Raw genomic sequence first — 25,015 nt, 5'->3', positions numbered from 1 at the left:
AAATGGTACAAATGTTAAGAGGTTTTTATATTATTGACTTATTGAGTTATTATATGATTTTAATTTAAATTATTTTTTTTTCAATGTAGAATTTAAGTAAGTGAGAATCTACCATCGCTACCATTACGGGATAAAAGGAGGATTGAGATTTGAGAATTATGTTTTTATAATGTGATGAACTTTGTTTGGTTGTTTATGGATATGGTTAGTTATGGATATGTTTGGATGTTTATGTTTGTTGTTATTGCTATTTAAGTCTTTAAAAACTATGGATATTATATTTGTAATGACAATTGAGGATATCTTTATTTTTTTCTATTTTTTTTATTTTTTATTAGTCTTTACAAAAATTCGTGGAGACCCAATTTCTCGGGAGATATGGGGTCCCCGTTACCCGTCGTGAGGACGAGGCGGGAACGGGGACAGATATTGGGGGCGGGAGGCATGTCCTCGCCCCCATAGAGACCGTTGTCATCCCTACTACTTTTACTTAGAACGTATGAAAAATTTCCAACCTTTTATGACCACACATAATATCATTTAATCATCTTTCTCTAATTATAATTTATTTATTTATTTATTTATTTATTTATGCTTCTCATTATTACAAGTAAAATATTGCTAACTTATTTATTAATCATTGAAGTTGTCAATTGATACGTTGTGGCTCGAGTTTTGATAACTAAAAACTATAGACAAACAAAAGAGAGAGATATAAAAGTAATTGAATTGGATGATGAGCTACTCACATACACAATAAAATAATAATCAATAAATGCATTATACAAGCAACAGAAACAGAAGAAAAAATCAGAAGAACAGAAAAACAAAGATGATGAACAGAGGTGAGGAGATCGGTGAAACAGTAAGGAGGTGAGCGATAAGAAACGAGGAGCATGATCGAGGAAAAGACGAGAGCGATGAGGAAGAGAAGAGCGCAATCGAGGAACATCAGCGGCGAAAAACCTCCGGCGTGGCGGTGCAGAGCATGAACGAGGATGATGGTGGTGTTCGGTGATGGTAAAACTGTAACTTGGAGAGGGAGTGAGATATAGTGCTGAAATGCAAAGCGATTTAGGATTTGTTGGTTAGGTTAGGCTATATTATATTTAACTATATATATTATTTATTTATTGTGGATATGCGGATCAGATTCATGGGTATCTATCTCAAATCCGTGATTTGATCATTTGAGTATGTGGATTGGATTGGATCTGATTTAATGGCTTTGCTAATTGGATCTTATCCATAATTTTTGAATCGAATAAAACATTACGAATATGCAAATCAAATCTAATCCATGTACAACCCTACCTATCAATTCTTCTTCTAGAGGCAAATTATATTTGCCGTCGCAGTTAATACATATGCTATTTACCACATTCCCATATAGTACATTGTTTAATCGAAAGAATTATCGTGGCTAAGGTTGTGTTCTAATGACAAAGTTGTTTTCCTTCGAAGATGCTACACTAGGTTCGATCTCTAGCCGGAGGTGATAAAAGAGCCATATATTGTGTGTGTGTGTATGAGCATGTGTGGGTTATGACAAAAAAAAAGTTATCCATATGTGCCATGTTGCAAGGCGTATGGACGATTTTAATATAGAATTCGTTGCGTCAAATTGTTACCGACGAATTCACTTATCCGACGGTAAATTCGTGGGAAATACTTACAGGGAAAAGGGATGGAATAGGCGCAAACTTTATCATGGAATTTACCGTCGGAAAAATCCGATACTAAGCTAGTTTAGTGAAACAACGCATTTTGGTGGCACACTATGGGTTACTGTCGGATAAATCCGAAGGTGAATTCGATGGTAATCATCCCTAAAATTGAGATGGAGGGGTTCAATGAGAAAGAGAAACAGGGTGTAGCCGCTTACGGTTAGGTTACAACGTTAGACATTTCAATTTTCACTATTATGCTTCGGGATTTTTTATTTTAATAAATAAAATAAATATAATAATTACTGAAATAAATAATTTTAAAATTTATTACCAAAATCCGTCACCCTCTCTTATCTTGTTTACATTGTGAATGAGATAATTTTACATGTATATCGTTTACAGTATAAACCAGATAAGATACGTAAAAGTGACATGTGTATATATCGGTTACACTGTAAACGACATACATGGAGGATTATCTCGTTCATAGTGTAAACGAGATAAGTGTAAATGAGATACAGTAAGACAATTTTTCACCAACTATAAAAGGATGTCTAATCCTTGGCATTCTCCACATTCATCTCATATCTTCTTCTGTCCCGTTTTCTCACAAAAAGAAGGCAACAATGGCCAGTAATAGCGTATACATAGTTGTGTGTGTTTACCCCTATTGTCGTATGAGAAATGACGACAATGGAGGTGATATTTGAGTGTAAAAATCCGATTCTGTTGCGCACTCAGCATGTGAGTTCGTTGTCCGAGTTGAAGAGTTTGATTTTGAGCAACCTTGGTGGCACAGAAACGAGGGAGATCGAAATGGTGGGGTATAGGTTGCTGGCACCGTTGGGTAATTGAGTTCTCTGGTTTTAACTATTTCGACTTCAAGGGGACGAGCATGTGCGACTCATGTCCGACATCAATGGGAGAATCATGGGAGAGCAAGTGATGGAGCTTTCTCCCAAGGTTGGAGATGTTGGTGGTGGTGGTTCTGTACACTCGACCTATGTACAGGACGACCGACCTCTCGCACCACCACCCATTCATGTCGCCATTCCAGTGGAGGACATGGAGATGGGTGAGGAAGACTCTGACAAAGATTACGTTGCCGATATTGGCGACATCGATTCTTCTAAGGGGGTGATAACGAGGATTTTGTTTCAGAGACGTCCGCTGAGGCAGCTGTGGGCTATGTTTTTCCCCTCACCCAATTTCAGCGCTATCAGATGTACCAAGTCACTATCATACGTTGAATCTGGATGCCATGCATAAGAGAACTCCGTTTTCCAATATGGGAGAGGAGGATTACAACCTAGACGGTGGGGTAAAGTTTCGGGTCGGCCACAGATTCAAGTGCCGAGATGCAATGATGTAGGGTGTGAAGAACTATAGTATTCACCGGAGTACAGAGTACTGGGTGATCGAATCGAACCGATTAAAGTACCATGTGCAATGCTGTCAAGCTACAAATGGCTGTCCATAGAGTCTCCATGTTGTCCTTCGACAGAATCTCGGATACTGGTGAATTCAAGTTTAATTGAGGTGTACTTACTCATTTATGGTTGTCATATATTAAGTACTTTTAAACCATGACGCCTAAACATGGTTGTTTTATTTTTTCAGGGAGATTCGGAGGGTTGGTGGAGTGCACACTTGTTTAGCACCCACCATGTCCCAGGACTATCGACAGCTGGATAGCAGTCTCATCTGCAAGGTCATCTTGTCGTTGATACAATCTAACCCCTCCATCAGCATTCTTGTCCTGCAAGGTGCAGTCCGACAGCGCTATCACTTCAAACCCTCTTACAGAAAGGTGTGAAAGACAAAGTAGAAGATAATTGCTCAGATCTACGGGGATTGGGTGGAGTCATACAACAAGGTGCCGAAACTACTTCAGGTGCTGCAGAGTTATTTCCCGGGAACTATTTGTGAGCTATGGCCAGTACCGTACTACGATGGTCACCTTCTGGAACATATTTAGAACATAATTAGATATTTAGTTACATATTTTTCAGAAAAATATTATTCTGTTAGTTTTAATATATTTGACATAAAAAATCTAATTATAAAATTAAAAGGAGTATAATAACTAAATTAAAAAATATAAAATTTCTAATTATAAATTTGTCAAAATTAAAAGAAATAAAATAGAGTTCCAAAGTAATAATTATTTAGTAACAACCTAACACAGGTGAAATAAAACAGAGTTCCGAATTTCTACTAGTGACCTATTCCTAACTATACAAACAATATTCTAGTTCTTTACGACTACCCTAACCATGGCTACATACACACATATATCTATATGGGACTACATAAAATTCAACAAAGCAGAACTAATTGCAAAGTCGGCTGCCCCAACATAATACAAAGTCTCGTTCAACCTGTTGATGTCTCCGTTGTTACCAGCTACGCGCGCCATCATTGTATTTATCGATTATATGGTAAGAAAGGGGTAAAAGAGAGGAAAAAGTGGTTGAAAATTTCAAACTGGTGCCCGGTCAAACCTGTCCATGAGTTGTATATATAGTCGTTGCCCTCTCTTATCTCGTTTATACTGTGAACGAGATATGTAATACCCCAACTTTTGACACGTCATGACCAATGTCAATTGTTTAGGTGATACTTGTCGTAAGGACCTACTTGGCTTTAGACTCGAATTTCATAAGCAAATATTAATATAAGCCTTTATCGATTCAATGTAATTAACTAACTTATCATGACAAATCATTTAGTTGCTCGCAAGGTTAATACTTAAAGCCATATCATAGATAAATACATGGTAACAACAAATATCATATATACATATATAAAAATATACACATGAGTAAGTTTGGAGATACATGTCATTCTTCATAAACTGAGAAATAAACCAAGATATATATACATATATAAAAGAAGAAGTCAGTCCCAATCCTCATACGGGTTTTCTAAACTGGAACCAAACTACTAAGAGGTCCTACCTCTCTAAAAGTACGACAAAAGTGAGGGAAAAGTAATACTACTGATCATCAAAAGGAGTAAAAAGTCAGCTAGGTCAATCTCCAGAATGGTCTTCAACTAGAGTGAACACGTACGGCATGCGGGGATCGAAACGTCAGCGATGTACCGAAATCCGAAACTCAACGGACTCCTTTGCCGATCCCATCTGGGGAGGGAAAAAAAGAAAGAGAAGAAGGGTGAGAACCTAGAGTTCTCAACAAGGTAAAAAGGGGAACCTAAGGTCTTTGTCTCTAAGTTGTTGTGAAATAGAAAAATAGAACAAGCACAGAAACACAAGGCACAAAATATATATACGACAAGAAAATAGAATAAACAATCAAGAAATGGCAATAAATAATTCATAAGAAATTCATATGCGCAAACAAGATGATGCATGCCTGTTCCTAGTGCAGGTTATGAGCTCATGCGTCGGTTGTCTACCGCAATCTGACATTATTCGGGGCGAATCCCAAATATGGTCTCTTTACTGTGTCAGTTAGGCACAATTATCATCATGGATGAACCCATGTCAATTAGGATATCTTGGCATCACAAAAAAGACAGCCTATCAATTAGGTAAACATTCTCGCATTAGCAATCTCAGGCTATCAGTTAGGCGGGCACATCCACTTTAGCAATTTGGCACAAGGCTCATTCAATATACAATTCTCAACTTCTGTTTCATTCATTGTTTCTTGTTTTTCTTTATGCCTCCACATCATCATTTACTCATAAGTACCTCCGCATCACCGTTTTATCATACGTACCTCTGCATCACAATTTAATTACACAACCCTCCGCATCACCATTTAACATAAACTCTTTTAATATAAAACCTATCATTTTCTTTTTCTTTAACTAAGGACATGTATGCTGCCAAATCTGGACATGCTTCTTTGAATTGAAATTAAAGTTTTATTGTATTTGGATTTTAATTGGATTTGGTGGCAAACTTAATGAAAATCTGCTACTTCCCTAAGAAGATTTAGAAAAAATACAGTAGGTAGCTCTATTTTTGAAAATTTTATGATAAATTCAAGTCTAATTTGATACTTCCAGATTTTGGTGAGAATACACTTAATATCCTCAAGTTTTAGGAAAAATAAATTCCAGATCTATAGCACCTCGTTTGGTTAACTAAATGTCAGTTGGAAGTGCTACCCTGTTTCTTTAAATTGGTTCTGAATTTCCTGTGAACATCCCAACTTCCAAGAGACATAACTAACTCTACAAAATAGCAATGGATATGAAATTTGTATTTACTTAAAATAGACTAGTAGGTCTTTAAAATTCGTTTAAAAGCAACTCAAAATTTCAAATAAATAAAAAATTATAGCAGCTGGAAGTTGGTATTGTAGAACCAGAAAACCTGAAAATTCTGCAGCAATCACTAAACTTCAAAAATTCATATCTTCCAAACCACTTGACCAAATTTCCTGAAATTTTTATGGAGTAATCTTAATTTCTGAAAATTTGATAGATGATTCAAAAATCATGTCTAGATTGCTCCCAGTTTTTATTTTAATTTGCTGTCCAATCTGTTTAAAAATTTCTGCAGAAAAGTTTCTTAATTTTCACTAACCAAATCCGACGTTCCTAACTCATACCAATCAACAATTCTCATTATTTATTACCATTTCTACAAGAATTATGTCCTAATTTTTTTCAAGAGCATCAGATCCATAAACATTAAAAATTTATACGATTCACATAACATGATCACATTTTCACAACATTAAAAATTTGCACCATATTCAGCAATAATAATTCAGCCAATTAACAAAATATTCAGCAACATCAATCAAGTTAATTTGTCATCATCAATCAAGATTAGATCTAACAATTACCCATAACTAATTTACATTCCTAACCCTTACTTTTTTTGAAGTTAAAAATTATATTTTTGCTTTTTTCCTGAATCAAAACCCTAGCCACATAGAATTGGAGCTTTGGCCTCTCCTTCAAGGATAAACGGCCGACCTCAACTTGAGGAAGAGAAGAGTTATTATTTACGGTTACTACTGTTGTAGCAAGAATTGAAATTAGAACGGCAGTGGTGGAACAAGGGGAAGAAGAGAAAGAGGAAAAAGGAAAGTTGCTGGTTCTCACCCAGCAAGGATGCTTCGAAGATTTAGAGTGTCTTGTTGTGGATTGCTCTTCCTTCCTTTCCATCTTCGTTTTGCTCTCTTCTCTAGTCTTTTCCTTTGTTTTGTGCGTGTCTTCTATTTGAAGAGAATGAAGAGCATTAGATTCATCAGGTAGAAGAAAAGGAAGTAGGGTGAGGTGGTGCAGAATCTTCGTGTCTTCTCTTCGTTTCAACACAGCATCAACGCAAGTCTTGAGGAGGTGTAACCAGAGTTTCAAATGGTGCTGAGAGGGAAGGCAATCAGGGTTGGGCTTAATTAAAGGAAGCTTGGTTCGGTTGAATCGGGAAAAGGAAAAGAAAACCGTGACTTTGAAAGAGAGGAAGAAAAAATTGGGTTAATAGTTGGTAACGCATTTAGGATAATTTTTCTACTAATTCATTACTTATAAATTAGTAAGAGGTAGTTAATTTTAAAAGAAATAAATTAACTGTAGTGGTAATTATCTAATTACCAAGATTCATCACTCGGAAGCACTAAAAAAAAAGTTTTAGCGCTACGTATTTATTTAATTTTAATTCGTTATCTACACTATATATATATACCTATACGTGTCAGCAAACATTGTAAATAATGAGGAATCACATGTCTCGTAGGGTAGGATGGTTACAAGATAAACCTCCACGTATCTCATTTACAGTGTAAATGAGATATACACATATCACGAAATATGTGTAAAATTATCTCGTTCACAGTGTAAACGAGATAAGAGTAGATGACGAATTTTTATAATAAATTTTAAAATTATTTATTTCACTAATTATTATATTTTAAAAAGAAAGTTAGGCAATTTAGGCATCATAATAAAAACACCATAGAACTCACATTTTTTTAATATATTTCAAGATTCTAAACTTCTTTTAGTTTTTGGTAATCCAACGACACGAAAGCCCAAAAAAAAAATAAATAAACAAACTATTGGGCACTAACTATCCCAATTTTCTAATACAAAAAAAAAAAGATTCTAAATATCTAATACAAATCTGAGCGGAGAACAAAATCATATAGAAGGACTAATTCACATCAAGAAAAAAAATATTCTTGCTAATTTAATTATAATTTATTTATCTATATTTATTTAGAGTAAATAGTCATTTTTCACCCTATAAAATTTGCTCGCGAACAAAAATAATTATAAAAAATTTAAATTAATGATGTACTCATAAAAGATGAATATCATTTGACAAAAATAACTAATCGTTAAAATTAAAGTTGACTCTGTTATTTTTTTTTAAATTTCTAATGTTGCGTTGTTTTGTGGATAGGACATAGAGATATGAACAGTAAATATCTAAAAAGTATTTGAAGAGAGAGATATAAATATTAACATAGTGTCTCCAGGACAATTTTCTTCACTTTTGTGTCCACTTTTAAATAAAAGGCACTGATGAACATGAATTTTTACCTATAAATATTTTTATTATTCCACTATTACCTTTTTTTATTCTCTTACTAAAAAAATTCTAATTTAAACTTTTTCTCTGCAATATTGTTCTTAAAGAAGTACTCTCTTCTCCGTGCTCTGTCTCTATCTCTATCTTCTTTTTCTTTTTTTCCAACTACTCTCTCTCCGTCTCTCTGTTTCTATCTCTATATTCTGCTTCGTTCACTTCTTTTTCTTTCTTTTCTTTCTCAGGTAATATCTTTTTCTTACTCTCTATCTCTGTCTTCTTCTCAGTTTTTCTTTTTCTCTTATGATTCTATATCTTCTCTTTTCTAATTCTGTATCTTCTTCTCTTTTTCTTTTTCTTCATTTTGATTCTGTATCTTCTTTTTTCTTTTTTTCATTTGTTTTTTTTATGTACAGTTAATCTAATAACAACATTTCAGTCGCTAATTATTAATTATATTCTTTTTGTTACAATTTTTGGAAGCCTCTTGTTCTTCTCTTTCTCAGTCACATTATTAGGTATTACTCTGCCTCTCTTTTTCTTTTTTTTATTTTTGTTTTTATTTTTATATTTAAAAGAATTTTGTTCCTCTTTGTCGTTATCTTTTTTTTTTCTATTTTTATGATTTGTCAATCTAAAAATTATATATGAAGAAGAGCTACATTCTTTTCTTTGGCAGAATCTTAAATTTTTGCAATGATACCGTGAATGAATGAATGAAAAAATTGTTTTAGATTTTAATATATTGATGTATTTTGTTCATAATGAAAGAATGAATGAAAAATATTGTATTGAATTTTTCTCTTGTTATTAGTTTGAACTAAAAAATAAAATAATTAGTGGGTTATGTTGTTGTTCTTATGGTTGCTATTCTTATTGTTGTTTATTATTTTTAATATGTGTTAATTTAATAATTTATGAGTTGTTTTTTATCTGTTGATTAGGAAAGAATGGAACTAGTGGATCGCTCTGAGTAATTTAGATAATTTTTTTATTTTATGATTCAGACTGAGCTTTAGCCTTCAACACCAAGCTATAAGTTGGGATTATCCGAGCTCTTCGTCCAGAGGGATGTCACGTCACGGATAGTATGAATAAAGGGGGAGTGTACCTACAAAAGGTACTCCGATGCTTAAGTTAGTACTGAGAATTCAGTGTATCCTTTGAGGATAAAATAGCATACCTTTATAGGTGAGGTGAAATAGGTTAGTTACGTTTCTGTTGATCATCTGAATTGGAGAGCAGTTATTAGGTTTTAACGAGCGATAATGCTTGTTTGGACCTTTTTATTCTAGGATGTAGTCTGTTGAGTCTGATTGTAACATATAACGCCGAGTTATAACGTAAAGTGCCAAGTTATTGTAAATAATGCCGACTTATGACATCGGATTTGTGACGATCGTATCATAGTCCCCAAGCTTAGCCTGGAAATACGTTTTAATGAAGCAAGTTGAACTTTTAATAAATCATAAATCGGCCATTGAGTGAGTCCATAACTCGGCCATTGGATTAGCCTTGAAGCCCCCAGTTCAAGATGCTTTATTAAAATAAGGAATAAAATCTTTTGAATTTCAGATGTTATTTGAAATTAACATGTATTGAAAAGTGTAGTAGTATTTGTCATTGATTGTGCCTTCAAATTTTTTTTTCAATGTAATTTTGAACCGTTGATTTAATAGATGCAACGGTTAGGGTTTTTCATGAATTTGAATAGTTAAATTGAATAGTTGCTGAGACGATTTTGATAAAAATGAATTGGTTGGGCAAGAATATTACGTTAGTTTACCTTTGATTGAAGATTGAGTTTGATTGCGCATGTATAAACGATGCGACTTTGAATTGAAGAATTATCGCGAATGGCGATAAGAATGAATTGGTTGGGTGAGAATGTTGCGTTAGTTCACCTTTTTTTGGTGACTTGATTAAAGATTGAGTTTGATTGCGCATGTGTAAATGATGCGACTTTGAATTGAAGAATTATCGCGAATGGATAATTGATTGAAGATTGAGTTTGATTGCGCTTGTGTAAACAATGCGACTTTGAAGAATTATCACGAATGGATAGTTGATTGAAGATTGAGTTTGATTGCGCATGTGTAAATGATGCGACTTTGAATTGAAGAATTATCACGAATGGATAAGTGTTTGTGCTTGTATGATAGGTGATTGATTGAAGATTGTTGATAGTCATAGTTCGGAAGATAGTTGATATAGATCTGATGATAGTTGATATAGATTTGATAATGACTGATAATGATTGAGATAGAAATGATTGATATAGCTCGGATAATGATTGATATAAATATGAAAATAGAGATAATAGATATAGATTTGAAGCTAGAAAAATAGATATAGATCAGCAAATAGAGATAACAGATATAAATCAGAAAATAGATATAACATATATAGATTGGAAAATAGAGATAACAGATATAAATAAGAAAATAGAGATAATAGATATAGATCGACAAATAGGGATAACAGATATAAATCGAAAAATAGAGATAACAGATATAGATCGAGAAAATAGAGATAACAGATATAGATCGGAAAATAGAGGTAACAGATATAAATTGAAAAATAGAATAATAGAGATAGATCGGCAAATAGAGATAACAGATATAAATTAGAAAATAGAGATGACGGATATAGATCAGAAAAATAGAGATAATAGATATAGATCGGTAAATAGATATAACAGATATAAATTGAAAAATAGAGATAACAAATATAGATCGGCCAATAGATATAACAGATATAAATTGGCAAATAGAGATAACAGATATAAATTGGCAAATAGAGATGACAGATATAGATCAACAAATAGAGATAATAGATATAAATCAGAAAATAGAGTTAATAGATATAGATCGGCAAATAGGGATAACAGATACAAATTGGCAAATAGAGATAACAAATATAAATCAGCAAATAGAGATGATAGATATGGATCGAAAAATAGATATAACAGATATAAATTGGCAAATAGAGATAACAGATATAGATCGGCAAATAGGGATAACAGATATAAATAAAAAAATAGAGTTAATAGATATAGATCGGCAAATAGGGATAACAGATAAAATTGGCAAATAGAGATAACAGATATAAATCGACAAATAGGGATAACAGATATAAATTGACGAAATATAGATAATAGATATAAATCGGCAAATAGAGATGATAGATATAGATCGGCAAATAGGGATAACAGATATAAATCGAAAAATAGAGTTGATAGATATAGATCGGAAAATAGATATAACAGATATAGATTGAAAAATAGATATAACAGATATAGATTGGAGAATAGAGATAACAGATACAAAGCAAAAAATAGAAATAACAGATATAGATAGGCAAATAGAGATAACAGATATAAATTGACAAATAGAGAATATTGATATAAATCGGCAAATAGAGATGATAGATATGGATCAAAAAATAGATATAACAGATATAGATTGAAAAATAGAGATAACAGATATAAATCAGGAAATAAAGATGACAGATATTGATCGGCCAATATATATAACAGATATAGATTAGAAAATAGAGATAACAGATATAAATCGAGAAATAGAGATGACAAATATTGATCGGCCAATAGATATAACAAATATAAATCGAAAAATAGAGTTAACAGATATAGATCGGTAAATAGAGATAACAGATATAAATTGGTAAATAGAGATAACATATATAAATCGGCAAATAGAGATGATAGATATAGATCGAAAAATAGATATAACAGATATAAATTGGCAAATAGAGATAACGGATATAAATCGGAAAATAGAGATGATAGATATGGATCGGAAAATAGATATAACAGATATAGATCGGCAAATAAAGATAATAGATATAGATCGGTCTTTTTCGGGCCTTAATGATTTAAAATATGACCTTTGTTTACAAAGGTGCAGGTAGGTTTGAAGCAATTGGAAGGAAATGGGGCCTATAGAAAGAAGGGTGTTTATTTCGAGGCCCCACGGTGGGCGCCAATTGTTCTTGTGTACGTAACCTGGACGTAACTCGGTTTCTGAGAGTTGACGCCGAGTTAAGCTATAGACTTGAAAGATCCGAGCACTTGGTCCAGAGAGATATCACGTCATGGAGAGTGTGAACAAAAGGAGAGTGTATCTGCAAAAGGCACTTCGATGCTTAAGTTAGTACTGTAAATTCAGTGTATCCTTTGAGGATAAAATACCATACCTTTATAGGTGAGGTGAAATAGGTCAGTTATTTTCTGTTGATCATATGAATTGAAGAGCAGTTATTAGATTTTAATGAGTGATAATGCCTGATCGGACGTTTTTATTCCAAAATGTAGTCCGTTGAGTCTGATTGTAACGTATAACGCCGAGTTATAATGTAAAGTGCCGAGTTATTGTATATAATGCCGAGTTATGACATCGGATTTGTAACGGCCGTATCAGTTACCATATTAGTTTTGATGTTTGTATGTTTATATTTGAGAAATAAGAGAGGATAATGTTTGTTGATTAGAAATAGAGAAATTAATACTATTCTCTTAAGACAGAATGTGTTAAACTGCATAATAGGAAGGGGCGATAGAAACTATATTTGACAATTAAGGATGAGTATAGATTCATTAGAAAGATTGTGTGAGTTACTTAAAGTTTAAGATGGATTAAGTGATGAATGTCGTGTAAGTATCCCTAAGCAAGTGATTACATTTTAATAATACTAGCTCATCATAAAAAGAATCGCACACTTCAAGTTAGATTTTATTAGTTAGGAGAAACAATAAGTAGGTATTTGATAATATTATAATTTTTTTTCTAGAAACAAGGACAAAAGTTGTATATTCCAAGAAAGCCTTTTCCCTTTTATCAACGTTTGGAAAAAATATTTTGTAAGGAAAGAGCAAGTGGGGTTGCTGCTGTATGTGGCAATAACACTGAAGAAGTGCAAAAAGATGGATATGAAGATATGAATGACGAAAATTTTGATATGTTTAACTCAAATAATGATTTTTAGTGAATCTCTGCCCTAATAATCTAATTCTGTTGCTTTATTTTCTGAGAGAAAACAATGAAAGAAGCCATACTTATCTAAGGCGGCAAAGGACACCAACATGATAAAGGCGCTAACTAACACCCTAAAATACGTGTTTGATCAACATGGAAAGTGTTTGGATGATTTTTCTCAAGCTATGATATACACTCATGAAAAAAAAATTGGTGACGTGTTTAGCGAGTTTGGCTTCACAAATGATAAAGTTATTTCTTATGCACTCAAGTTCTCCACAAATCCTTAGCTGGAGAAAACTTTTTGGTCACTGGGACATAATCAGAAAGCTGGATTTGTCAGAGCTATATTGCACAGTTAGAATTAGAATGTGTTTGATCAATAGTTTTGGAATTTGTTTCAATTTTGTGTTGAGTTTATGTTAGTACAGAATTTCAATGCAGAATTTAGTTTATGTAAATGCAAAACTTTGTTTATATTAGTGCAGAATTTTGAGCTCTTTTAGTGCATACTTGATGTAAAATTTGATTTATGTTAGTGGATCTTTTGCTTATGTTAGTGCATAAACTTATTTGCCCCAATAAGTTAAATTAGTGCATATTAGTTTCAATTAGTTTGGAATTTTGTTTCAATTTTGCATTGAGTTTATGTTAGTGCAGAATTTTGTTGCAATATGTTAATGGATCTTTTGATTATGTTAGTGCAGAATTTGTTTCAATTAGTGTAAAATTTGTTTCAATTTTGTTTAAATGGTGAAGAAATCTAATTTAACTCGGCGTATGCTACACTGCAGTACATAGCCGGTCTCAAGCCCTGATAAAGGGAGAGGGTTGTGTTAGGCCTTCGACAGCCAACAATAATGAGATTTTAAGGTCAAAGAATGTGTCAGATGAGTGGAGAAAGTGCACCTTGGTACCTATCTACAAAAATAAGGAGGATATACATAGTTGCATAAACTATAGAGGAATCAAGCTCACGAGCCATACCATGAAGTTATGGGAAATAGTGATAGAACAGAGTCTGAGATAAGAGACACAAGTAACAGAGAACCAATTTGGTTTTATGCTAGGCAAATCCACCATTAAAGCTACATACCTGTTAAGAAGAATGATAGAGAGGTATCGTAGTAATAAAAGGGATCTACATATGGTGTTTATTGATTTGGAAAACGAGTACGATAGGTGCCAAGGGAGGTCTTATGGAAGGTTTTAGAAAGGAAGAGAGTAAGGATCACATATATTCGTACAATTAAAGATATGTATGATGGAGCTACAACTAGCGTGAAGACTCAAGGTGGTATGACAGAGAAATTTTCTATTGGTATAGGATTACACCAGGGATTATCCTTAAGTCCATACATTTTCATATTAGTCTTGGATGTACTCACGGAGCATATCCAAAAGCCTGTGCCATGGTGCATGCTTTTTGCCGATGATATCGTCCCTATGGGAGAGTCAAGTGAAGACATAAATAAGAAGTTGAATTTATGGAGAGAAGTTCTAGAAGTATATGGTCTGCACATAAGCCTTAGCAAGACGGAATGTGTGGAATGTAAGTTCAGCCGCTGAAGGGAAAACCCTAATACAGAGGTGAAGATTGAAGAAAACATCCTGCAAAAAGTTAAAAATTTTAAGTATCCTGGGTGCATCATTCAGGATAATAGAGAGATTGAACATGATGTAAATCATAGGATCCAAGCAGATTGGTCTAAATGGCGGAGTGCGTTTGGTTTTATATGTGGCAAAAAGTATCTTTAAAACATAAAGGTAAATTCTATCGCATTGCTATCAGGCCGGCAATGTTTTATAGTACAGAGTGTTGGGCAGCCAAAGGGAAGCACAAACATAAGTTAAGTGTGGCAGAGATGAAGATATTGAGATGGATGGTTAGTCATACATGATTGGATAGAATAAGGAACGAAGATATAAGAGAGAGAGAGAGAGAGAGAGAGAGAGAGAGAGAGAGAGAGAGAGAGTTAGAGTAGGACATATTGTGAAAAAAGTTGTAGAATCGCGTCTCAAGTAATTTGGACATGTAAGAAGAAGATTGACAGAGCACCTAGTTAGGAGGGTGGATGAGATGGAAGATGGACAAGGGGTGAAAGACAGAGAAAGACCTAAGAACAGCATCCATAAGGTTGTGGAATCACCAACTTCTTTTTGGCTGTGGCTTAGGTTGCTTTAGCTGAGATCATCAATTTTCTTCTCAACAGCAATGTAATTGATGCTGTTGATTTGCCTTTGCCCCAAATGAAGTGAAAAATATTATTTTTATAGCACGTCTCGATGGTGTGGCCAGGCTTGTCACAGAATGTACATTGCAATCTACTTCCTCGTCCTCTTCCAATAGCCTGGCATCTACCTCTCCTTCTACCTCTCCCTTTATTTCCTTCATCATTTGACTGCATGGTTCTGTTAAAGAAAACCTTGGATTTATTACATTCATTGAATTGTTGTTCTTGTTGTGTTAACATGGAGAAGGCAGTATCAATCTCAGGTGTAGGATTCATCTGCATTAGTTGTAATCTGACATTAGCATATTGGTTATTCAGACCTCTTAGGAACCTTGTGGTGTAATTGTAACGCCCTAACTACCAAAGCTCACGCTTCCGGCTGCGCGACTCTGATAGCTTGGAAATTACGACGATACTTATACTATTTAATACTAAAAATATGAGCCTATTTAAAACTTTAAACCGCAATACCGCTCCAAGAATACTTTTGCTATACAACGTACATCCATACATACCATACAACTCACAAAACTCATAAAGAGTACATCCATATATATATATATATATATATGCATTAACCAATACAATTTCTATCCCTCTTACAAAATATATCAAGATAAAGGCGAGGGTACAATAAATAATAATCTAAAGCAATACAGAGCATTTCAACAACAACTAAATAAACTCTTCGTGACTTCTGCGCTCATATCCTGAAAGGGGAAAAATGTAGGGGGTGAGAACATCATCCTCGAAAGGGTTCTCAGTAGAGGGTTTTTGGGAATTACTGTAATAGGATACGTGAAGATAAACGCACCAGTGATTAATAACCGTCTTATGCCTCTTTTAAAAAATAATGGTTTACAATAAAAGTAAAGTCAGAAATCTTTTCTAAAAGAGGAACCGTTCAATTCTCAAAAACTCAAAAGCCTTTCAAAAAGGTTTAACCATGCTGAACCAAATTAGCATTTCATACTTTTCCAAACCAAAAACACAAAACCGAAACCAATCATCGGTCCATCTCATTTCAACCACGGCCCTAGGCCCAAACAATTCAACCATCAACCATTCACCACAATTCAATAGAGTCCCAGATGCAAACACAGATAGGAAGTTCAAGCACAACAAACAGTTACAGCAAGTAGAACAATTAGCAGTTAATCACAAAGGCAATCCACGTACAATATGCACACCCAAACAATGTCACATAGATGCATATGATGCATGCCTGTCCTAGTGGCTGATAATATCATCTGTCGGTTATATAGCCAACCCGACAAGTCCTGGTAGCTAACTATTAGACTGTCCATCTGTCGTGTCTCCCCAACTCGAGTGATACTCAACATAATCGTGATCATAATCATGATCCATATCCATCACCTTCACTGGTGAATATTCACGGGGGTGAGCTCATCCGGGAATTTCACAGTGCCCGGCCACCCTGACAACATAGGGTCAAAAGAGCTTCGAGTCTCCACCTAGAGCACGTGGTGGCTAGCCACTTCTTTCTCCCAGGGAAACTCACATCTCCGATAGTAGAAGTGCAACATCACAACTTATCAATATCTCAGCATAAATGCTTTCATTCTCAGTCATGGATCAACATCCATCTCAGTCATCCGGCTCACGATTCAATCAAGAATCAGCCAATATTCATATCATACACAGCCATTCCGGCTCACGGTTCAATCCAGAACCAGCCAATATTCATAATCATACACAGGCATTCCGGCTCACAACAAAACAACACTTCCACCATTCAACATCGTCAAATTCATAAAATTGGCATTTAAGCCATAAATCACTTTTTCTGAAATCATTTCACTTTGAAATCAAGTTTCAACTCTTTTCAGCTTTGGCTTTGAAGATCTCATTTTTCAAATCTTCTCAGGCTCATAAGCCAAATTTACTCAAAATGAGTTCCCTTTTTAAAACAAGCCACTCTCGGCTTCCTCTTTCTAAAACTTCCAAAACCATGGAAAGTTAAAGATTCATTTTGAAACATTCAAAATCATCCATCCAACAAGGGGATTTTATAACAAAAGTTTCTCGGCAGAGTCTCAAGTCTTTAGGGGAGAATAACATAACTCATTCCGCCAACTTCATTTAAAATCATTAAAGCATTGGCTTTCCGAATTGAGTAATAAAATAGGATCTAAGCCAATCCGAGTCATGTAATCAATTACTCTTTTCAAAGCCATTTCCTTCACTTATACAAAATCACAAGTTCCAACCTGGTCCAAAAATCAACTCATTCGAAATAGAACCAGTTCATTTGAATCAAACCACTTTCAGGTTTCTTTTTGGAACCCATTTTTCTAACTCTTCCAAAATGTCTCAAACTTAATTACTCAATCAAAAGTCTAGATTCCTTTGAAATCACTAAAAGCTCCTTTTTATATTGAAATCAATATTAGAGCATCATTCTTTCCTTCAGTGATTCAAAAAAAATCACTAAAAACTCCTTTTTATATTGAAATCAATATTAAAGCATCATTCTTTCCTTCAGTGATTCAAACGGTAAAAATAGTTCAGTTCTAAATAAGCCGAACTCAATGCATAAAGTTCATTAAATAAATTAAGCTTGAAAACATAAATATTCTCTTAATAAATTAAATAATACAATTTCTCAAATCCAACCCTTTTTAAATAACTTTACAAACAAGTGTAGGATTTTGTAGAAATTTTGGCAGCACCTCCCCTAAAACTTGGACTTTTGCCACCCAGTTCGGATTCCAACTAAACCGTTTCTCATTCTTTTTCAACAGCTTAAAACCAGAAATCAATTCAAAAGCAAGCTAAATCCAATAGTCACATCAGTGGCATATCTCAAGCAAAACCATCTCAAAATCAACTCAATATCAACCGATTTAACTCATTTTCAAAGCTTTAAAGAATCGGTTCAACAACAAATCATTTATCAAAACCAAGTCAATTAAAGCAAACTAGGCTGAATTTCAAAGAGTATTCTATCTTTCACATTATCAAGAGAGTCAACTTAGCTCAAATCAATCCCCAACGGATTAAACTCAAATTTCGAATATTTAAAGAATCAACTCCAAACATTCTATTTCACAAATCCGCACAACAAATTCAGCCAACAAACATTCATAAGCTTTCGAGACAATCAAATAATACATAAGGCCGATACAATCACCAAATACACATTTTCTCACATTAGTATCCATATGTAATAATTCCAATACATAAAGTATAGTTTTTGGAAAGCGCCCCTACCTCAAAACGCAAATTCCATAACCCAAACGTCTCACAGAGTCCCTTCCGCCTCAATCCGAAATCAACAACCAAAATCCCGGCTCCGCTTGTTTTTTGCAACAATCTCAACGACTCTAATCGTAACATACAACAATCAGGACTTTACCCCACGTTACCAAAAATTCATATTCATTAACCAATCATAATATGGTACTAACGCGAGGCTTTCGAAATAGAAATACTCACTGAATTAACAAAACGAAGCAGGTGCAATTTCGAACCGGCCCCGGCAACAGCTCCGACGGTGGCCAGAAGCTCCGGTGGATCAACTATAAAAACCGCGCAGCATCAAAACCTTCTCAAAATCCAAAATGACCGAAACCACAAATTTAACACCCTTACCAGTAGAGCGGCCTCCGGCGGCAGAGAGGTTTTCCGGCAATGGCAGAGAGGCTTTCTGGCGACCATACACAGCATACCCCCAACCACAGCAGCAGCTAGGAGACCAGCAGCCATGGCGGCAAACTCTGACGGCACGACAAGGATGGTGGAACCACCCACCACCATCGCACCTCATCCTCTCCGTAGCTCCCTCGTGCGCGTTTCTGCTCTGGCGGTCGCTGAAAGGCAACGACACGGGCTCCACGGCGAGGAGCGACCGCGACCCCACAAGCCCCACGAAGACGGCGGCAGATGCAAGGCCACTTCGCGGCAGCGACTGCACGAGGGTGACGGCAACTGGAGCTTGATCGGCGGCGGGTCGAATGCGGTTCTGGGCAGCGCAGCAGCTTCTTCTCCGGCGTTTCTCCTGGACGACCGTGGCGGCGCGACCCTCTCTCTCTCGTGGTTGTTCCCCGCTCGCTCATCCTCCCTGATGCAACACGGCGGCGCTGCGATAGTGACGCCCGCCGGCGCCGTGCTTCCTCATCTCCCCTCTTCTCAGTTTGGCCAACGGTGCTTCATGGGTGTGTGTTGTGTTTACGATTTCCCCCTTCTCTGCCCCCTATCTCAGATTTCTGTTTCCATCCTCCATGGAACAAGATAAGGAACCGTGGGTATTGCTATGGGCTTCAAGTTTGGTGAACTTGCTGAAGGTGAAAGGGAAGACAGGGTAGGGTTTTCGGCTGCTGGGATGAAGGCTTTAGGCTTTCATTTTTGAAAAAAATAGGGTTAAGGACATTTTTATAATTTCATATAAAATAGGGATAATATAGTAATTGAAATAAATTCTAATCCAACAATAATAATGTATAAAATATTATTTGTTCATCAACTTCACAAATTATTTTTAATAAAATATTCAAATCTAATAATTGAAAATAATATAATTAAATCTTTTATTTTTCCAAAACAGCAGTAATATTATTTTAAAATATTAATTATTTAGTCCAAATCATATAAAATCTTTGTTATTTCACAACTGCTAAATTTATAATTTAAATATAGAAAATAATCCAATAATTGTATAATTGGATAATAATCATAACTTATCTCAAATTCAATAAATCAAAACTTGCTTTAATTATCTTTAATAAAATAATTTCTGAAATTAAGGCTATAAATAATTATATGATTTGAGATTTGCTCGTGAAAAGACTTTTCAAAAGTTATGGGTCTTACAGTAATCTCTTGCCTATGCTCTCTGATTATGTTCAGTCTACATGAGCACACAGTCGTACAATTTGTGAAATTAGGAATGGGTCTAAAGTTGTTCAAATATTTCCAAATAGACTTTAGCTTTGTGTAATAAGCTGTAATAGTAGCATCACCTTGTTTCAATTGAAACAATTCTTCCTGCAATTTTGCCACCCGAAACTTGTCACTATAATAGTATCTATTCATCAGTTCCTTCCAAATGTCTGAAGCGTTATTGTTCCATATCACGCTTCCTAAAATTTCAGGACTTAATGAAAGTGTTATCTATGACAATAAGTAAGTTTTTCATTTTTCCCAAGTTTCAAAAAGTGCAGCATCTTTGTTTGGCCTTGTGATTGATTCGTCAATGAATTTGAGTTTGTTCTTTGATTCCAAGGCCAATAACATAGCTCTGATCCAAGCACTATAATTGCTTGCAGTCAAAATAAATGGAATGAGAGGATTACCAGGACTTTTGCTCGGATAAAAAAAATAGGGCTCGTTGGATCTTGCGACGGATTGATTGGATTTTTTGCCATCTGAGCTTGAATTGATGACATTTGTTTCAAAAAATTTACAATTGATTGAGCATCCATCACATTGAGATTCAAGGGATTCAACGGTTGAGTATTGTCCATTGTAATTTATTAGGGATTAATGAAATTGATAAATGGATCTTTCGAGATGATAGAAAATAGAGACAGTTTCACAATGAGAAAAGAAAAGAAATGAAATTCAAGAATATAATTGGTGAGTTATTGAATCTGCTTTGTTACCAGATTTAGATCTTCTATTCTCGGTCTCGTTGATCAGAACAGTGATCTTTTTTCTACACTCACTGCACCATGTAAAAATATACTAGAGAGAGGATCATGCTCTGATCAAATTCTATCGTGCAAATTCAAGAATAAAGAGTGTAAAAATTTGAGATGAGGCATCAAGCTTCATCCATAGTGAAGCAAGATGAGAGAGAATGTGATGAGAAAGAGTGAGAGAAATAGGAATTAAACTCAGAGAGATGTAAATGTAGAAAACTGCTAAATTGGTAAGTACATTAGTTTCACAAGATGTTTATATACAAGTTGTATGTAATAAAATGAGAGTCACTAACTTAACCACTTAACCATAATCTCTAACTAACTATATCACCTTGCATTCCTAATTTCTATTTACAAATGTGCAATAAATTTAGCTGCCAAAATCACTCAAGTTACACTAAATTCTAATAGTATAAAAATAAAATATTAACCCAAAATATTAGATAATTTTAATAAAAATTATTAATCTCCTAATATTTCTCATTCATATTTTGTTATTCAATCAATCTAGCTTTGTAAAGCACATATTCATGTTGTGTAACTCAATACAATAGAAAACAGAGAAGCTAGAATAAGAGTCAATATAATTTCCTGTAATATCAAATAAACACTAATATACTGCATAAGCGAAAGTAACTAATCAGGATGAGTAGTAACACAAATATTAATTCTTAGAGCTAGAATTTCCTTTGACAACAATAAAGCATCAGCATTATTTTATTATAGCAATCCATATTATGAAACAAAAAATAGAAGAAAAAATTAAAAATAAACACAAATAATTCGCCAATTTAATTGTAGTTGAAACCCTTTAATCCTTTTTAATCATCACTAAGTAGGCGATAAGTTGGCCTACATAATAAATGCTTACTTCTTGGTATAGAGAGTCTAAATTCTTCAGTCATATCTAAATTCTCTGGAGTCATACCCAATGGAAGTTCCCAACTAAAACAATGCACTAATTGTGCTATAGTAATCTTAGTGGTAGTTAAACCCATATTCATCCCAGGACACCCTCTACGACCTGACCCAAATGGTATGAGTCTAAAATCATGCCCTTTAAAATCTACATCGTTGTTCTCAAATCTTTCAGGAAAAAACATGTCATTATTTTCTAACCAAACTCTTGGATCTCTCCCTATTGCCCATGCATTCACCATAATTCGTGTATTTTTCTCTATAAAATAACCATTTATAGTAACATCTTCTGTAGACTCGTGTGGCACAAGAAATGGTCCAACAGGATATAATCGTAATATCTCCTTTACAACCATGTCAAGGTAAGGCAATTTTTTCAAGTCATTTTCTTCCACTTGTCTATTCATTCCCACAAGGCCTTCAATCTCGTTTTGAAGTTTCTTCATTATTCTTGAATTTTTTAAAAGCTCTGACATAGCCCATTCAATTGCTATTGAAGAAGTGTCGTATGATCCAGCAATTAAGTCTAATATGATAGCCTTTATATTGGTTCTCCCAACTACATGTCTTTGTTCATGATCATGTGGGTCCATTGGTTGATTTATGTAGCTGAGTAATATGTCTATAAAATCCTTGTTATCCTGTGGAAATTCAGCTGATGATGGGTGATCGTGATCATTGATGATGTGCTCTAATGCTTCATCAATGGCCTTGCTTGCTTTCTTTGTTCTTCTCTTTAATCCCTAGTTTACCATTTGTTTCACAATCATACAAAGTATGCACGTCATTTACTTTTGTTACCTAAATATTTTGTGGGTAAAGTATAATTTGCGTTCGAAAAAATAAACTATTAAAATGGTACTTCAAAATTCATGTTGCTGACAAAAAAAATTCACAAAAAATATTAACAATAAATAAGTCCATGAAAGATTTAAAAATGAGACAAAAAAATTAGATATTAAATATATATTCTAAAAATAGACTTTAGAGATAAGATTTTGATGCAAATTTTTGTAATTATCATTAGAAAAACGAGATCTTTTATTCTTAAAATTTGTTAATTTTATATCAAGTGAATTTTTAAAAAAATTTTTAGTGCGAATGACCACATTTTTTTGAAAAATAAAAAAAAAATCTAGAGATCAAATTTTGCTTTGAATTTTTTTTTTTTTGCACCTTATAAATATTTATTCAAATCACAAAAATTCGGATCAAATGAATAAGTCCTTTGTTAAATATGAAAGTTTATTTTGTCACTTATAAAAATATAATATTTATTGGTTATGATTGTAATATTTTCAAATCATTAAGGAGTTGTTTTATCAATAACATATTTTAAGGACCTTTAATTAACTGCGATTAAATCTTTTAGGTACTGAATTGGTAATTAAATCTTTTCAAAAATTTTAATAATACTTATCATGATTAATTTTTTTCAATTTTTTTCTAATATTTCAAATAAATTGTATTGAAAAATATTAGAAAATTAATATCTTTTGTGTAAAAAAGTTAACTAGTGTTGGTTCAAATATAAAAGATTAAAAAAAAGAAATGACAGATTGGTATTTTAACAATATAAATATTTGTGAATAATAAAAATCATATTAAAGTAGCTTAAAATTATTTTATTTATATTTCATAATTATTTTATTAAAAGAATGATAAAGGACCATCCATAAATTCTGATGGTTCATACCTAAGAGGAGACAGGGGCATACCTGAAGATCAAACGTACCTAAGATAGGCACATAATCTGCAAGATTGAAGGCACCAACCAAGAACATAATCTCATGAATGAGGCCCTTGAGGTCAAACCGATTATCCTTGCTACGACCCAATATCATGTTAAAAGTGATATTTTCAGCAAACTCCCCAATCAATTGACTAAGATCCACAACCTCACATGAATCCGAAGCCTTCTTAAGTGTATTCACCAACATTCCCAACTCCTTCTTCCTCAAAGGACCAAACATCTCAACCTTTGATGCACTTAGAAGTTGCAAGCTGCACAACTTCCTCACGTTGCGCCAATAACCACCATACTCCGTAAACACCAATCCCTTTCGGCCATAAGAAAGAGTTTCTACTACCTGCCAAGTAAAGATTAATCCATGTAATTTAATTAGTTCGGGATCATCAGATCGGCCTTTTTATATTTAAATAATTTTTATTTTAAATTATTATAAAAGAAATTATGATTTTGTGGAGAGAAAATATAAAAAATTAATTTTTAGTTAACAAAATTATATCCAATTTTAATGAAATTATACGGTACAAACTACATGAATCATTTTAATATATTTATACTGCGGTTGTATGCTAATTATAATATTTTAAAAAATATTATTAAAATTAAAATAATTTTTTTATTATTAAATAATATTTTCTAAAAAATATTATTTAAAAAAATAGTAAAAAAACTTTAATTTTAATATTTAAATAATCACCTAATCACCGTAACATAATCGTACCAAAATTTATCCATATAAATATATATACTTCTATTTCTATCTCTGACCTGAACCTTAGGCCGGTTTGCGAAAACCAAGTCATGAGTTTTCAGAATGAGCTTAGCAATTTCTGGAGAAGAAACCACAACCACAGGGACTTGTCCTAACTTTAGGGACATTATGGGTCCATATTTAGTGGCAAGGGTCTCAAGGGTGCGATGTGGGAGTTTTCCTAAGATGTGAAGGTTACCAATAATTGGTAAAGGTTTTGGACCTGGTGGGAGTTTTTTGCTACTCCCATTAGCTGGATTCAACACAAATGGTGTTAGAATGATGAATGTGAATATCACAAGGAGCATTGCTGCAGGAATAGCTAATACTTGTGGTAGCATTTCTGAATCCTTTTGAGTTTTTTGTGCAACCTTTTTCTTTTCAGTTGTTCGGGTCGGCAATGCGGTGCTAAAGAGGTAAGATATATAGATATATAGTAATGTGCGTAGAGGCACCCAAGTATCCAACTATGCCTTATTTGGACTATAAAAATGTATACATTAAAATCAATTATTAAA

At 33.8% G+C, this 25,015-nt stretch overlaps 1 protein-coding gene and 1 long non-coding RNA gene across 2 annotated transcripts in view; both read right to left on the bottom strand.

Moving 5' to 3' along the window:
• Positions 1-24,876, bottom strand: part of LOC107490427 (uncharacterized) — a 50,497-nt gene extending 25,621 nt beyond the window's left edge. Inside the window, 3 exon segments of the mRNA XM_016111209.3 lie at positions 21,911-22,739; positions 23,715-24,086; positions 24,515-24,876. Of these exon segments, the coding sequence (XP_015966695.2) occupies positions 21,911-22,739; positions 23,715-24,086; positions 24,515-24,838 (1,525 nt within the window). The 5' untranslated portion in view covers positions 24,839-24,876.
• LOC107490431 (uncharacterized) lies at positions 15,991-19,765 on the bottom strand. Its single transcript, XR_008009572.1, has 3 exons — positions 18,872-19,765; positions 18,647-18,759; positions 15,991-16,122 (listed from the first exon to the last, which is right to left on the bottom strand). It is a non-coding gene; the product is annotated as an uncharacterized LOC107490431 (long non-coding RNA).
• Positions 24,877-25,015: the final 139 nt, after the last annotated feature.

The sequence above is a fragment of the Arachis duranensis genome, chromosome 5, assembly GCF_000817695.3.
Source record: "Arachis duranensis cultivar V14167 chromosome 5, aradu.V14167.gnm2.J7QH, whole genome shotgun sequence".
In the NCBI taxonomy this organism is placed as follows: domain Eukaryota; kingdom Viridiplantae; phylum Streptophyta; class Magnoliopsida; order Fabales; family Fabaceae; genus Arachis; species Arachis duranensis.
The sequence above is the reverse complement of the archived record's forward strand: the minus strand, read 5'-3'. Positions and strand labels throughout refer to the sequence as shown.